The following is a 16,120-nucleotide window of genomic DNA, read 5'->3' on the forward strand; positions in this document are numbered from 1 at the left end:
AGTAAACATCCTGCAGAAAAATTATAATCCTGCAGGATTCCTGTAAGTTTTATTTTTAAGGGGACTATCATCTAACACTAATGTCCCACCACATTAGAAAATAAATAAATACCATACCTGTTTAGCAAGAAAAAAGTTTAAACTCCATTGGTCCCAAATCCTTTGTCATCTAGTATAATATCAGACTCTTTCACTTCCTCATTCCTGCTTGATTACATTTTATATTATATATTTTAATATAGATCAGATCAGATCTGTATTCTATTTTTATATTTATTTTCAAGACGAAGAGTAAATCTATTTTGGACATCACAGTCTTCAAAGAGAATAGTTTTCTTAGAGATGAACACACAAAAATCTGAACATTTAAAGAGATATTTCTGAGATATTAGTTAAAGAGATGTTATAATAGCATGATTTCCACCGATGCCATTAAGTCTGAGGAAGCCTGTACATGTTGATACATGTTGTATCACTCAGGCCTAATGCATATCTTTCACATATACACATTGAATTTTATTCTATCGTAAGTGACAGATTGACATGAATCAGTGTTTAGAAGTGAAGGAATTTCTGTGTAATTATTTATACATAATACATAATATATACATGCACACATGTTTTTGTGCAGTTTCTCCCATTCTTCTTTGCGGGACCTCTCAAGCTCCATCAGGTTGGATGGGGAGTGTCGGTGCAGCGATGTTCAATCGGGTTCCAGTTTGCGGTCCAGAGCACTCTGGAGCAGGTTTTCATCAAGGATGTCTCTGTACATTGCTGCATTCATCTTTCCCTCGATCCTGACTAGTCTCCCGGTTCCTGCCACTGAAAAACATCCCTACAGCATGATGCTGCCACCACCATGCTTCACTGTAGGATGGTATTGGCCAGGTGATGAGTGGCGCCTGGTTTCCTCCAGACATGACGCTTGCCATTCAGGCCAAAGAGTTCAATCTTTGTTTCATCAGACCAGAGAATTTTGTTTCATCATGATCTGAGAGTCTTTCAGGTGCCTTTTGGCAAACTCCAGGTGGGCTGTCATGTGCCTTTTACTGAAGAGTGGCTTCCGTCTGGCCACTCTACCATACAGGCCTGATTGGTGGAGTGCTGCAGAGATGGTTGTTCTTCTGGAAGGTTCTCCTCTCTCCACAGAGACACGCTGGAGCTCTGTCAGAGTGACCATCGGGCTTTTGGCCACCTCCCTGACTAAGGCCCTTCTCCCTCGATCGTTCAGTTTGGTCGGGCGGCCAGCTCTAGGAAGAGTCCTGGTGGTTCCAAACTTCTTCCATTTACGGATGATGGAGTCCACTGTGCTCATTGGGACCTTCAATGCTGCAGAAATGTTTCTGTACCCTTCCCCAGATCTGTGCCTCGATACAATCCTGTCTCGGAGGTCTACAGACAATTCCTTGGACTTCATAGCTTGGTTTGTGCTCTGACATGCATTGTTAACTGTGGGACCTTATATATACAGGTGTGTTCCTTTCCAAATCATGTCCAATCAACTGAATTTACTCCAATCAAGGTGGACTCCAATCAAGTTGTAGAAACATCTGAAGGATGATCAGTGGAAACAGGATGCACCTGAGCTCAATTTTGAGTGTCATGGCAAAGGCTGTGAATACTTATGTACATGTGCTTTTTTTGTTTTTTATTTTTAATAAATTTGCAAAGATTTCAAACCAACTTCTTTCACGTTGTCATTATGGGGTATTGTTTGTAGAATTTTGAGGAAAATAATGAATTGAATACATTTTGGAATAAGGCTGTAACATAACAAAATGTGGAAAAAGTGAAGCGCTGTGAATACTTTCCGGATGCACTGTAGCTACTTGTAGTTGACATGGTTAACATCATGCTGCATGATTTTGATCATGTCAATTCTGTCATGCTATAATACACTTGTCACAGTGCACATACACTTTGCACAAACAAAAGTCAAAAAAGGAATTTTTTGAGCAGTGATTTTTCTTTCGTCATACAAAACAAATAGATGTTATCTACTTACACATGTCACTCACATATCACGCTTGTGCTATGTTTAGTGTCCGTATAATTGCTTTGCTGATTTTGCTAACAGCTCTGTAGTCTGCAGTGACTCACATGCCTGCATGCTTTGACAGTCGGCGATGATGCTTTGGCGACAATCTCCTCTGAAAGTGAGTTTCTCTGCTTTAATATCACAGCTGTCATGACTGGGGTGGGAGCTGATGATGACATCCCACTTGGTGAGAGGAAAACTGTGACAGACTTCTGCTATCTGCTGGACAAATCCAAGCAGCTCTTCAACGGCCTGCGGTCTGTATGATGGGCTACTTTATTTTTCTTCTGTAATTACTTTTGTCCTTCTGAATGAACATCCAAAAACCTAAAGGAAAAAACTACCCTGAATGACTTGAATATTAATAATTATAATTAATGTGTGATCCTCAGTACTGTCCAAGACTTACTTTGTAATGAAATTCTGAGTTAACCATTATTTTAAATTTAGTTAATCGATATTTGTCTATTTTCATTTCGGCTAATGATTTCCTATATTACCCACAATGCAACCTACTGATCGTGGCCAGTCTGTGCAGCTCTTTTACCTCCTCATCTATATACTCTGCTCAAACAAAAAAAATCTGGGCGCATAGTGGCTTAGTGGTTAGAACGTTCACCTCACACCTCCAGGGTCGAGACTCCCCCAGTCCAAAGAGATGCATGGTAGGCTGATTGGCGTGTCCGTAGTGTATGAATGGGCGTGTGAGTGTGTATGTGATTGTGCCCTGCGATGGCACCCTGTCCAGGGTGTACGCCGCCCTGTGCCCGATGCTCCCTGGGATAGGTTCCAGGTTCCCCGTGACCCTGAAAAGGAGTAAGTGGTTTATGATGGCTGGAAGAATAATAAACTTTATTTTCTAAAGTGCCTTTAAGCACCTTCTCAATGTGCTGTACACAAAATAAGCAGTACACAGAAAATTATAAAAGTTAATAATAAATAAACATAGACATCAACAGTCAAATGCAAGTTTAAAAAAGTATGTCTTAGAATTAAGTTGATTCTGCTGTCAATACCACTGAGCTTGTCATCTCATAGATTGCTAACTAGCTGAGGCGAGTCTTTGCTGTAACTTGTAAAGCTGTATTATATTCCAGAACTTTGAGTCCAACATTTGTGTTCTCCGTCACTTCTACAGTAAACTGGAAAATGGTGAGAGAAAACAGTAGCACTTGCTGTTTTGTCTTTTGGGCTTAACTGCGAAGCCTTATGCTTGAAATTGTTGAACTGCACTAGCAACGTCCACCTGTGATGTTAATGTGGTACATAACCACAATTCCTGTCACGGGAATAAAAAAAAAAAAAAACACTGTATCAACCAAAAATTTGCACCAGAATTGCTAAGCAAGTCACAAATGTTTCAACATCAATGTATTTAATGTTTAATTTTTAAGGTTGGAGTTGTCCTTTCAGCCAAGACATGTGTCTGAAGATTACCTCTTTACTTTTGTCCTTAAGCTACCAGGCTTATTCAATTCAATTCATTTCAATTTTATTTGTATAACGCTTTTTACAATAGACATTGTCTCAAAGCAGCTTTACAGAAATATCAACACGGTATACAGATATTAAAGGTGCGAATTTATCCCAACTGAGCAAGCCACTGAGTGGCGACAGTAGCAAGGAAAAACTCCCTAAGATGTTTTAAGAGGAAGAAACCTTAAGAGGAACCAGACTCAGAAGGGAACCCATCCTCATTTGGGTAACAACAGATATTGTGAAAAAGTTCATTATTGACTTATATGAAGTCTGTATGGCCTTAGAAGCAGCCGTAGTCCCAGCAGTCTGGAATTGGAGTAGATTAGAGCTCCATCCAGAGGCAGGACATCCGAAACGGATCAGGCACGTCCGGAGATCAGAAAGGATCAGGATCTCTAGTATTTCCATAAAATCGTGTGTGGCTCGGCAGAAGGAGAAAGGGAGAGAAAAGATTATTAGGACTGGGAATTAGCATAATAGAAAGTCTATTCAGGGTAGGCTTGAGTAAACAAATACGTTTTAAGCCTAGACTTAAACACTGAGACTGTGTCTGAATCCCGAACACTAATTGGAAGACTGTTCCATAACAGTGGGGCTCTATAAGAGAAAGCTCTTCCCCCTGCTGTAGCCTTCACTATTCGACGTACCGTCAAATAGCCTGCATCTTTTGATCTAAGTAGGCGTGGCGGATCATAGAAAACCAAAAGGTCGCTTAGATACTGCTTATGTTGCTAAAAAGTAAAAAAAAAAAAAAAAAAAAAAAGCAACATAATGCCAACTGCATGTCTCAGTTGGGTTTGTTGACTTGTTCATTATCTCATTACATATTTGTTTATGTGCTTTCTGACACTGTATGGCACAGTGTTATCTATAAAAATGAAGAATGCATCATTAATTAATTTTTCTTCTATTTTTCCTGGTGCGGTTTATGATGGCAACAGGCTGAGATGAAGAGTTCAGACTTGTCTATCCCCAGCCACAAATCCCCAGATTTTCCCAAGCCAACTGTGAGATGTAGTCTCTTCAGTGGGTCCTGGGTTTGTCCAGGGTCTCTATTCACTGGGCTTTGCCTGAGACATCAGAGGCATCCTTGTAGAGCAGCTATTCTACTTTGAGGAGAATAAGCCCAGCAACCCTACAAAGGAACCTGATTTCTATAATTTGTACGCATAACCTTAGACTTTCGATCACTACCCATAGCTCATGACCATAGGTGTGGATAAGGCTGTAAACTGATAGAGGGCTTCGTCTGTAAACTGAGCTCCTGCTGCACCATAACTAACCAGCACAGCTGGTGCCACTTTTCATTTTTCAAAAATTTTATTTTTGTCACTCATGATCTCCTTTTTTCATCCCTCCTGAATATGATCCCAAGATACTTAAACTCCTCGACCAGGGCAAGGTCTCTACTTGCACCTGAAGGGAGCAACCCATCCTTTTCTAGGAAAGAACCATTGCCTCTGACATTGTGGTGCTAATTTTCATCCCAGTCGCTTCACACTCGGCATTGAAATGTTTTTGTGTGTGTCGAAGATCGGTTTGGGTGGTGTCAAAAGAAAAACATAATCTGGAAATAACAGGAATGTTACTTCTAACCCTCCTGATTGCATACCTCTCTAACCTTAGCTGTCTCTTCATATCCTGTCCTTGAATAGTATACAGGTGTGGAGACCAGACACACCATTGACAAAGTTCAACACCTCCCTAAAAAATTTGACTTCACTCCAAGTGTGTGGGTACACGTCTCAGTGCACTCGTACAGAGACTTGATTGCACAAAGTAGCAAGCCAGATCATTCATAATCCTGCAGTACGTCCCACAGCCAATGTTAAGGTGCATGGTCATAGGCCTTCTCCAAATCCATAAAACACATGTAGACTGACTTTATCATACCCCTTGCCAAGCGGTGCAAGAGTGAAGAACTGGACCAATGTTCCACGGTCTGGGCAGAGCCTGTATTGTTCCTCTTGAATTATCTAGGTTCAACTATAACTGGAACACACACTCTGTTCTTCCTTTTTAAAAAAACAGGGACCATCATCCCCATTTGCCAGTCCATGGGCACTGCCTCAGATTTCACATGCTACATTGTAGAAGCGAGTTAACCACACAAACCCAACTTTGTCCAGTGCCAAATCTCATCCACCCCTGCAGCCTTACCAATAGGAACATATAGAAATGCCATAGTTTCTGAGTTTCTGGAGTTTCTAGGTGCATGTTCATATATATAAATATTTTGCACATTCTTGTTCCTTAGACTTAAGTCCAAATATAATACTCAAGATTGCTCACAGTTTCACTTTTAGTGTCAGTTTATAATGGGAAGGGTTCAAGTCTCCATCTTAATTTTTTTAGGGGGTACCTAGGTAAGTATAGTGTGCATGCGGAACATTTCAGGTTTGTGGGCGAGAATGTGCAATTTTTATGAATTACCCTCATTTAGGGGTTGTACTTTTATATCTTTGGTGTGGGAAACATTATGAAATTTTCACAGAAAAAAGTCATCTAGGGCTAAAAATGAGCAGCCAACTTTACAATTATTGTAAAGTTGGCTGCTCATTTTTAGCCCTCGAGGACTTTTTTCTGTGAAAATTATTGGACCACTTGAGGTGGACTGACCCATAGGTACAGTGCAAAAGTATTCAACTAAACTAAATTTTATTGTATTACAACCTGTAATTTAAGTGGATTTTATTTGGATTTCATGTAATGGACATGCACAAAATAGTCCAAAATGTTGAAGTGACATTAAAAAAAAACTTAAAAAAATTGAAAGAAAATGGCACCACAACATACCTGCCAAGAGAGGGCCACCCACCAAAACTCATGGACCAGGCAAGGAGGACATTAATCAGATAGGCAGCAAAGAGACCAAAGATAACCCTGAAGGAGCTGCAAAGCTTCACACGGAGATTGGAGTATCTGTCCATAGGATCACTTTAAGCCATACACTCCACAGAGCTCGGCTTTATGGAAAAATGGCCAGAAAAAAAGCCATTGCTTTAAAAAAATAAATAAATAAGCAAACACATTGGCTGTTCACCAAAAGGTATGTGGGAGACTCCCCAAAAATGTGGAAGAACACCATCCCCACAGTGAAGCATGGTGGTGGAAGCATCATGCTATGGGGATGTTTTTCATGAGCAGGGACTGGGAAACTGGTCAGAATAGAAGGAATGATGTATGGTGCTAAATACAGGATAATTCTTGAGGGAAACCTGTTTCAGTCTTCCAGAGATTTGAGACTGGGATGGAGGGTCTTCCAGCAGGACAATGACCTTAAGCATACTGCTGAAGCAACACTTGAGTGGTTTAAGGGGAAACAATTCAGTGTCTTGGAATGGCCTATTCAAAGCCCAGACCTCAATACAATTGAGAATCTGTGGTATGACTTAAAGATTGCTGTACACCAGCAGAACCCATCCTAGGAGGCGGGGTTAATACATATCCATGCTCTTGTTTGTTTCACAATAAAAATATTCAAAGGGTTAGGCATATTGTGTAAATCAATTGATAAAATCCCTTCAAAAATCCATTTTAATTCCAGGTTGTAAGGCAACATAATAGGAAAAATGCCAAGAGGGGTGAATACTTTTGCAAGGCACTGTACTAACCACTGCATATTGGGAACACCCCATGAGACCTGCGGTTTTGGAGATGCGCTGATCCAGTCCTTTAGCCATCACAATTTGGCCCTTGTCAAAGTTGCTCAGATCCTTACACTTTCCCATTTTTCCTGCACATCAGCTTTGAGTACCGACTGTTCACTTGCTGCCGAATATATCCCATGCCTCTGACAGGTGCCATTGTAACAAGATAATCAATGTTATTCATTTAACCTGTAACTGGTTTATTAATGCTGTCTATTTATAAAGGTTTAAGTAAAGTGCAATTTTTCAGTAAGATGCTCGGTTGTGCAAAGTTAACAGGTTATGCACCATGAAAGATGTTAGTGAACTAGACGATCAGTTGCTGGCCAGACTCTGAGGTTGTCTTTTGTGCTTCATGTGCAAGCAGAACACAACACTGATATTCCCAGGATGACAAGGGGCCTAATCTGTTTGTGACTTAGTCCATAAACATGATTGAGCATGGGAACACCTGCAAATCAATTTGGCCTGCTAAATCCCATAGGTCTAGCAAATAATTCAACAAACTCCATCTAAACTTCCATTTTCTCAAGTGTTTTTAACAACTTTTCGCGGTAGCCAAAAAATGGCATTTTTGTCTGTTTTGGGGGTACCTGTGTTCAGCATTGATTTGTTTTGTGATACACACCACAGTAGTGGTTAATGGCTCATATGAAAGTAGACACTTAAGACTTTAAGAATTAGCAGTTATTTCAAGTATTTCTTCTTTTACCTAGCCTACCTGGGGCAACATATTCAGAATTTATGTTTTAAAAATTATTTTAAAAAATTGTTTACTTTTAACATCTCTAAATGACATAAAACCTCTCTAAATGGCAAAAAGCTTATAAAAATGGCACAAAGCCTTTAAAAATTGCAGACTTCTAGAAATAGCAAACTTTTTTTTTTTTTTTTTAAAAAGGCACAAAATAACCTCTCCAAATGGCACAAAATGAAAACAAATGGCAGTTGCATGAACTGTTACACAATGTGTAATTTCACACATACAAAAAAAAGTCTGAAACATACTTATAAAATTTAATGTTTATTAAAAATAGTGCCAGAGCCCCAGGTGAAGTAGCACTTGCTCTCTTAATGGCTCAAATGATAGACACACGAGTGACCCCTCTCGGGGGGGGGGGTTGGGGGTTAGATAGAGCTGTCAGTTTTGCAGTGGAAACCTCCATGTGGGTAATGTGGGAGAATGTGGTGTGCTGAAGCTTGTTGTGTGATTTGTGTAAATGAGGAAAGGGAGATGGTGAAGTGTGTGTATGTGTGTGTGTGTGTGTGTGTGTGTGTGTGTGTGTGTGCGCGCGCACATCTACCGCCCATGTGTGTTGTCATAACAACTCCATGATGATGCCAGTGCAGCCTAGTGCTCTCTTGGGTGAAAGGAGAGAATGGGAAAATGAGTGAGATATGATCAGACAGAAAGAATGGAAACGAGAGAGGAGGAAAATGGTGCCGGAGGTAGGGAACAAGGGCGTGACTAAGAGGAAATGCAAATGAGGGAGAAAGTGAGAGCAAAAAAGTAAGAAAAGGGTGAAAGTTATAACTATGAGTCACCACAGCCCTAGCTTTGTCACCTATCCACACTCCTACACCCCCCACATATCTCTTTTGTCACTCATCCTGCACTCTTTCCTCTCTTACCTCCGCTTTACTGTCATATTATTAGGAATGATAAAAATGACAGATTATTTACACTCACTGGCTCACAAAATACAGTAAATAAAATAGAGGGAAAATGTATACAATAAGCAATTATTGCTTCCTCTTTCAGTCTCTTATTGTTTATTCCCAGTTTACTGTCTTTACTACTTAATGATAAAAAAAAATGCTGTGTAATGTGATTAATGTCTGTGTTCCCCCTCCCCCCACTCCCAATTATAGAGATCTCCCTCAGTATGGACACAAGCAGTGGCAGTCCTATTTTGGCCGTACCTTCGATGTCTATACCAAACTTTGGAAGTTTCAGCAACAGCACAGGTCGGCCATAAATTCCAAATAATAATAATTTAAAGTAAGAAGCTAATAATAATTATCATGTACAGCAAATGTTTTTTTTCCTGTGATTTTCAAGAAATGACAAACAGCCAGAACATTTACACTAATAAAGAGCCAGGATCATGGACACAATTTGGGTGGAATTCCTGCTCTGAATTGCTAGCCAGTGAGCTAACTGCTAACTAGCTTAGATTTGTTAAAGGTGGATTGCACTAATTGTATATGTACATCATATTTAACTTAACTAGTTAGCTAACGTAGTGCATAGTTTCTGCTGAGCAATGTTTACTGATACCATGTCATTCTCTAATATTGTAATTTGTCCAAATCCATAAATCTTATTTAGTGACATCCACCTGAGCTCATAATGCTCTCCATATCAGTTTTATATGGAAGTACTGAGAATATTTAAATAAAATATAATAATAATAAGTCATTGTGTGCACCCTCAAAAGTTTGTGTGTGTGTGTGTGTGTGTGTGTGTGTGCGTGCGTGCGTGCGTGCGTGCGTGCGTATGTGTGTGATAAACGGGAGAACAGACAGGTGCTGGACAGTCGATATGGCCTCAAGAGGTGGCAGATCGGTGAGGTGGCCTCCAAAATCGGTCAGCTCTACTACCACTACTAGTAAGGCTGCTTTTCCTAAAAGCCTTGGTTTGTTCATTGTAGGATCTCAGAATGCTCTGATGAGTGTATTCCTCATGCTGTCCTCCCTCAGCCTCCGTACCTCAGAAACAAGCTACTTAAATGAAGCATTTTCCTTCTACTCAGCCATCCGCCAGCGCTCATATTACTACCAGGTCAACAAGGAGGACAGGTGAGAATTGACTTGTTGTTAAAAGAACAATCAGGCCTAAAATGAAATATACCCAATTTATGTGAACAAATAAGTACACCACATGGAAATTGTTGTTTTCTTGATATATTTGGACAAGCAAACATTTGATCCTCTTTGAAACAGTGGCTATTAATAAAGGTGATACACTATATCAACTGATACTTAAAATTGACCTTTTGTAGTAATTTTCAAAGTTTAAATTAACAAAAAAAAAAAAAAACAGATCGGTCACATGGAAAATGTAAGTGCATGCCTACATTTATCACACCTTCAAATCCATACAATTTGAATCAGGTGTTCAAGATTGCGTGCCAGTGATCAGAACCTACTTAGGGAAGACAGCTGGAAACTTTGCTATTGAGGTGTGTGTGGTGTCATCATGCCAAGATCTACAGAGTTCTGTAAAGCCTTCAGAAAAAAAAGGTTGTGGATGTCTATGAATCTGGCAAGGGATTTAAAAAGAGCTCCAAATTATTAGAGATATATCATTCCACTGTAAGGGAAATAATCTACAATTGGCGCAGATTTCAAATGACCAATTTGTTCAGGACTGTCCATACCAGCAAATTCAGCCCAAGAGCAGATTGTCTGATGCAAAAAGAAGTCTCCAAGAACCCCAAAATTTCATCACAGTTTCTGCTACTTAGTATTGCAACTGTTGGTGTCAAAGTGCATGCCTCTACATTTTAATTTATTTATTCATTTTCATATGATACATTTACATGTGATTCAATTTCATGTGATTCATTTACATATGATTCATTTTCATGTGATTCATTTACAGATTTGCTTCTCTTTAAATCCAGTTTTAGACTGTGATATTACAAAGGTCTTTCCAGATTATTACTTGCCACACTATATGAGATAACCCCAGTAAAATTGCCTGAATTCTATAATATAATTTGTTCACCATGTTAGGTTTAAATCCTCTAAAAACAGATTCGCAATTGACTGACATTACTCCGTTCCAGTTCACATCCTTCAAAGCATTTGCATGTTCTGTTTACTCTCACAATCCTCCAAACACACACACACCCAAAGTCTCCATAAAACAAATGCGACAGCAGTGTTTCCCACAATAACCAAAAGTTGTCCACAATGTGAAAACAACTCGGAGAGTAAGCTGAACTAACCAAAAAAATTACCAAGACAAAAAGTTCCAGTAAGAGAAAAAGCCCCTACTGACTTCAAGTCTGATAAACAGTCTGCGCACAATAACAAATATAATGTCCTTAACTTTTAAAGACTTGTAACAAATAATATAACAGTGTAGCAAGTAAAGCCGAGGAAAAAACACTAATAAAATTAAATAAACAGAAACTCTAACCCAGTCAGAGCATCAAAACAGAGAACCACATTAATACCGAAGTAGATTTAAGAGGAGTGAGTCCACAAAATCTAGGTGAAGTAATGCAAAGATGATATCTTCAATAAAAATCCAAATACTGTAGAGCTGGAAGGCCAAGTGCAAAAAATAAAAATAAAAGAAGAGCGAAAAAGATGAAGGTGTGTAGGTGATGCAGTTCACCCCGATATCAAGAGTTTAACATAGTCTCCTGCTTCCTCCGCTGAAATAAAGTCCTTCTGAACACCGTTATATGTAATGCGAAGCCGGGCTGGGTAAAGTATTCCATAGCGAGCACCCTCAATACCATGAAGTTGACGCCGTACCTCGTTAAATGTGGCCCGGGCTATCTTGGCTGTGTAGTCAGGGAAAATCGGAGATGGTCAAATCCCTCATTTTAATCCGCTGGAGCTCTCTCGCACGGCGTAAAATGTCAACACAGTCACTGTGATAGTGGAATCTGCACACAATAGCTCATGGTCGTTCACCAGGCTTGGGCTTCGGCTGAAGGGTCCGGTGGGACCGGTCCAAAACCGGCTCCTTCTCCAGACCAAACGCCTCTTTTAACAAGGCCGCTACAGCAGCAGTTGTACATGTGTCAGCACCCTCTGGAACTCCCACTATCCTAATGTTATTGCGCCGTGACCTCGACTCCAAATCCTCACATTTATTCTCTAATTGAGTCACGGTCGCAGTGAGAGACTTGATAGTAGTCTTCATGTGAGCCATGTCATCGGTGCAACCGGAGAGAGCGTGCTCCATTTCCCCAACAGTACCTTTCAGTGTTGATATGGTCGCCTCGGTAGCAACTTTATCACTAGCCAGCTGTGTTTTCACGGCCTCCAGGCCAAGCTGAACAGCAGACAACGCAACCCTGAAAGTCTCCTGGAGCTCCTTTTCAAAAATATCGGCGATGTCCTTCCTGGAGCCAGCAGCTCCAGCCTGAGTGCGGTGAAATCAAAGTCACCGCTCAGTGACACAGATTCAGGGGAAGAAGGGGACTCACTCACGGCACGCACACTTGGCCTCAGTTGTGTCTGAATGCTACCACAGGTTTTCATGTTCTTTCCAGACATTTTAACACACCACAAAGTTAAAAGTGCAAACAAGGAAACAGAGTAGAATAAGTCAAAATCTATTGTATGGCTGAAAAGCACTAATTAATTACAATTTTAATCGAAATCAGCAGGAGCCTCCAACTTCACGTCCTACTCCATCGAACTCCGAATTCAAATCCCCAAAGTGCATGCCTCTACAATCAGAAAGAGATTGCACAAATTTGACTTGCATGTGTGGCGTGCCAGGAAAAAGCCTTTGCAAGACTACAGTTAGCCAATGAGCATATAGGCAAAGACCAGGCCTTTTGAAATAATATGCTCTCGACAATCTAATCAAAGATGGAGTTGACGCAAGCAGACATGTTTGGCGCAAAGACAGTTTTCAGGAGAAGCACCTCATACCAACTGTGAAGCATGGTGATGGAAATGTTATTGTTTGGGGTTGCTTCACTGCCTCAGGGACTGGACAGCTTGCCTTCATTGATTCAACTATGAATTCTGCATCACCAGCTGAAGATCACCTCTTTGATATCAAAGAGTGCTTGAAGATAATGTGAGGCCATCTGTCCTGAAGTTGAAGTTGAACCAAACGTGGACCTTTCAACAGGATAATGATCCTAAGCACACTAGCAAATCCACCAAGGAATGGCTCAAAAAGAAGAAATGGAGGCTGTATAGGAATGGCCTAGTCAAAGCCTGGATTTGAATCCCATTGAAATGTTGTGGTTGGGGGGATTTGAAAGGGGCAGTACATGCAAGAAAACCTTCAAACATCTTGCAACTGAAAGACTATTGCATGGAAGAATGGTCTAAACTCCAGCAAGACTGGTGGACAGTTATGCAAAATGCCTAAAAGAATTTATTTCTGCTAAAGGGTGTACTTAATTGTTCCACAGAAGAATATCACATCTACTGGTATTTCTTTTGAATAAGTGATTGAAAAAGCAAGTTTTCCTTGTGGTTTTGTTCAAGTATATAAACTTCATTAATAAGCACTGTTTAAAAGCTGATAAAATGTTTGCTAATCCAAAAAAAAAAAAAAAAAGCCAACAATCTCCATGGGGTATACTTTTTTCCATGGGGTGTTTTTCACATGACTGTAGAATGTTTGGGCATAATTTTAAAGTATATGTTTGGTGCAAAAACAAGACATCTCATCAACAAAAGAACACCATATCCATGGTGAAGCATGGTGGTGGCATCACCACACTATAGGGCTGCTTCTCTTCTCAAAATAGAGGGAATCATGGATAACTCCAAATACCAATCTATTTTGGCACAAACCCTTTAGGCCTCTGTTAGACAGCTGAAGACGAAGAACAATTTCACCATCCAGCACAAATCCAAGTCAACAAAGGAATGTCTTCAGAAGAAAAAGATCAATGTTTTGGAATGGCCCATTTAGCCTTCTGATACTGACAATAACATTTTTTTGTGTTGTTGTGCACAACTTTGCCATGGACACAGCTTCTGTGTGTACGTAGGTGCTCATGCGATAAACCGTTGGAACCTAAGAATCTTGTGATTTGATTGATAGAAACTGTTTAAACAATAAATCACAATAGCTACAGTCAACGTCTGTCAGACCACCGACTTACAAACCAACACTTATGAAACGGAGGCAACTCACACTTGAAGCCTCATAGTAGTCCTCTGATCCATAACATTCCAACAAAAACTGTCTTGTTACACTGACAAACATCCAAACAATCCAGTTATCTAAAAATATTTAATCCAAAACACATTTTGCATCAGTAAATCCCCACAGACTTTTGCTGCATCATTTCAAATTACCGTAAGATTTCTCGGAATATCACGTTTTCTCGCTTATCTCTTCAGTTCACGAATGAATATCCCGTATTGGTAGATTTCAAAATGGCCTCTGGGCTGTGACCTTTCAAATGGTACCTCATTTGAACCAATACGAGCTTCCATGTCCTGTCCATAGCCTTCAAAATCCCATGAGAGTCTGTGCTGAAGAGAAGAGCCATCCCCCTTTACTTCATGAAAAGCTAGAGCCTATTGCTAACAATTGCGTCAATGACTGGCCCATCATATAGCCAATGAAATTCTCAAAATAATATCTTGGTTCATGGGTGAGTTTCAACACTTCAATTTAAAAGTCCCTGCATAAAGCTGCATAACCAGTGGTGAAAAAGTGCAAAAAGGTTTCAATTATGAATGTACATATAAATATGCATTTTGTAGCTTGCTGGATATGTGATGTAATAGCACTTAGTGTCACCTTTCATTAGTGTTCAAAATAATTTTTAAAATATCAAGAGTAGTAGCCTTTTTATCCTCGGTTTGTGTACTTGGTTACCAAGGGCCCTTTGGAATCTCCAAAAGGTGATTTTGGTAAAACGCTTTGACATGCCCTTAGAAAAAAGTGTCAAATATAAATTTACTTTGGTATTGTCAAATTTGAACTTGGACTAGGAAAGGCTTCATGATGTGGTCCAATTGTGTTTTCCAGCTAATAGTCATCTACACACACACAAATCACGTGGGGGAAAAACCCACATGTATTTCAAGTTTATGTTCAAGCTTCTATTACTCAATACCAGTAGCACTTACAGTGATTCTAACTCCTGGATAAAAAAATTCAGTGTCACCTCTTCAAAAGAGACCAAAACCATGCGTGTACTCCAAATGGTTCAAGGACAGCTTTAATTTTACTTTGGTTATGCCTTGGATAGGCGTTTTAGGCTAATTTTACAGAAACATTATGAGGTTAGAGCACAGATCTAATCTAATTTCCTAAAAAAAAAAACAAAAAAAAATTCCAAAAACTGTGGCATGACATGAAGAGGCCTGTGCACAGGACATTCCCTCTCAATTTGATAGACCTGAAACATCTTTGCAAGGAAGTGGGATGATAATTGCCAAAATAGGATGTGTCAACTTGGTAGACTCTTACCCAAAAAGACTGAGTGCTGTATTACAAGGAAAGGGTACTTTATCAAGTTAATGGATGTGCACAGATTTGCAACCAAGTTTTTTTTTTATTTTTCCCCATAAAACATTTCTATTTGTTTTTAACTTGAATTTTGTTTAAGGTGGAAAAACAGCATGATTTATCTTGGCTTATTTATTTATTTCTTTCACAAAAACATATCATTTTAACGGGTATGTAGTAGGTATGTCACGAGAACCGATACTTCGGTACCAAGTCGGTACCAACATTCTTAAAACGTGACGGTACTTGTTTTTCTGCAGTAGCGGGGTAGCGTTTGTAACGAAAGTACCGAAAGTACCGGGGTTGCGATTCTTCCAGACCTGATGGGGGCAGCAAATACGCGCAACTGTTTTAGTCAGTCCACAAGTGGTGTAGAAGAAGAGGAACGCCTACAAGCACACGGGAAAAACTACAGATTAGCTTAGCTTAGCTTAACAAGTTTAGCTCTGCCCCGACTCGTTGAGATGAAAAGAGAGGAAAGCTAGTATCAGTTCCCGGTGTGCAACCGATGCTATCGTTCATTTCAAACAAAGCGAGGAAACACCTGGAATTTGGCAAAGCACCTGAAAGATGGTCCTATATTATATTTGTTTGAGGCAGCTGGCATTGTGGCCGTGAAACCAGCTAACGTTATGCTACATGTAATGTTTGCGATAGCCAGTTATTTGTTAATGACGCGAACGCATTGCGATGTTATAAACTACCTCCTAATGGACCACCATGCATCGCCATTCAGCCCGTGTCCTGTCAGCTAAATGTAGCCTAATG

General features: G+C 39.9%; 1 protein-coding gene across 3 annotated transcripts in view; it reads left to right on the forward strand.

Annotated features, from left to right (window-relative positions):
• The window catches only part of scai (suppressor of cancer cell invasion), a 115,400-nt gene that overhangs the window by 29,005 nt on the left and 70,275 nt on the right, over positions 1–16,120 (forward strand). For all 3 annotated transcript variants that reach the window (XM_053617567.1, XM_053617568.1, XM_053617569.1), the window contains exons 3-6: positions 2,184–2,295; positions 9,040–9,135; positions 9,693–9,779; positions 9,871–9,969. In XM_053617567.1, the coding sequence (XP_053473542.1) occupies positions 2,189–2,295; positions 9,040–9,135; positions 9,693–9,779; positions 9,871–9,969 (389 nt within the window). In that variant the 5' untranslated portion in view covers positions 2,184–2,188. The remainder of the gene's footprint in view (positions 1–2,183; positions 2,296–9,039; positions 9,136–9,692; positions 9,780–9,870; positions 9,970–16,120) is intronic.

This window comes from Ictalurus furcatus, chromosome 28 (assembly GCF_023375685.1).
Source record: "Ictalurus furcatus strain D&B chromosome 28, Billie_1.0, whole genome shotgun sequence".
NCBI classification, from domain to species: Eukaryota; Metazoa; Chordata; class Actinopteri; order Siluriformes; family Ictaluridae; genus Ictalurus; species Ictalurus furcatus.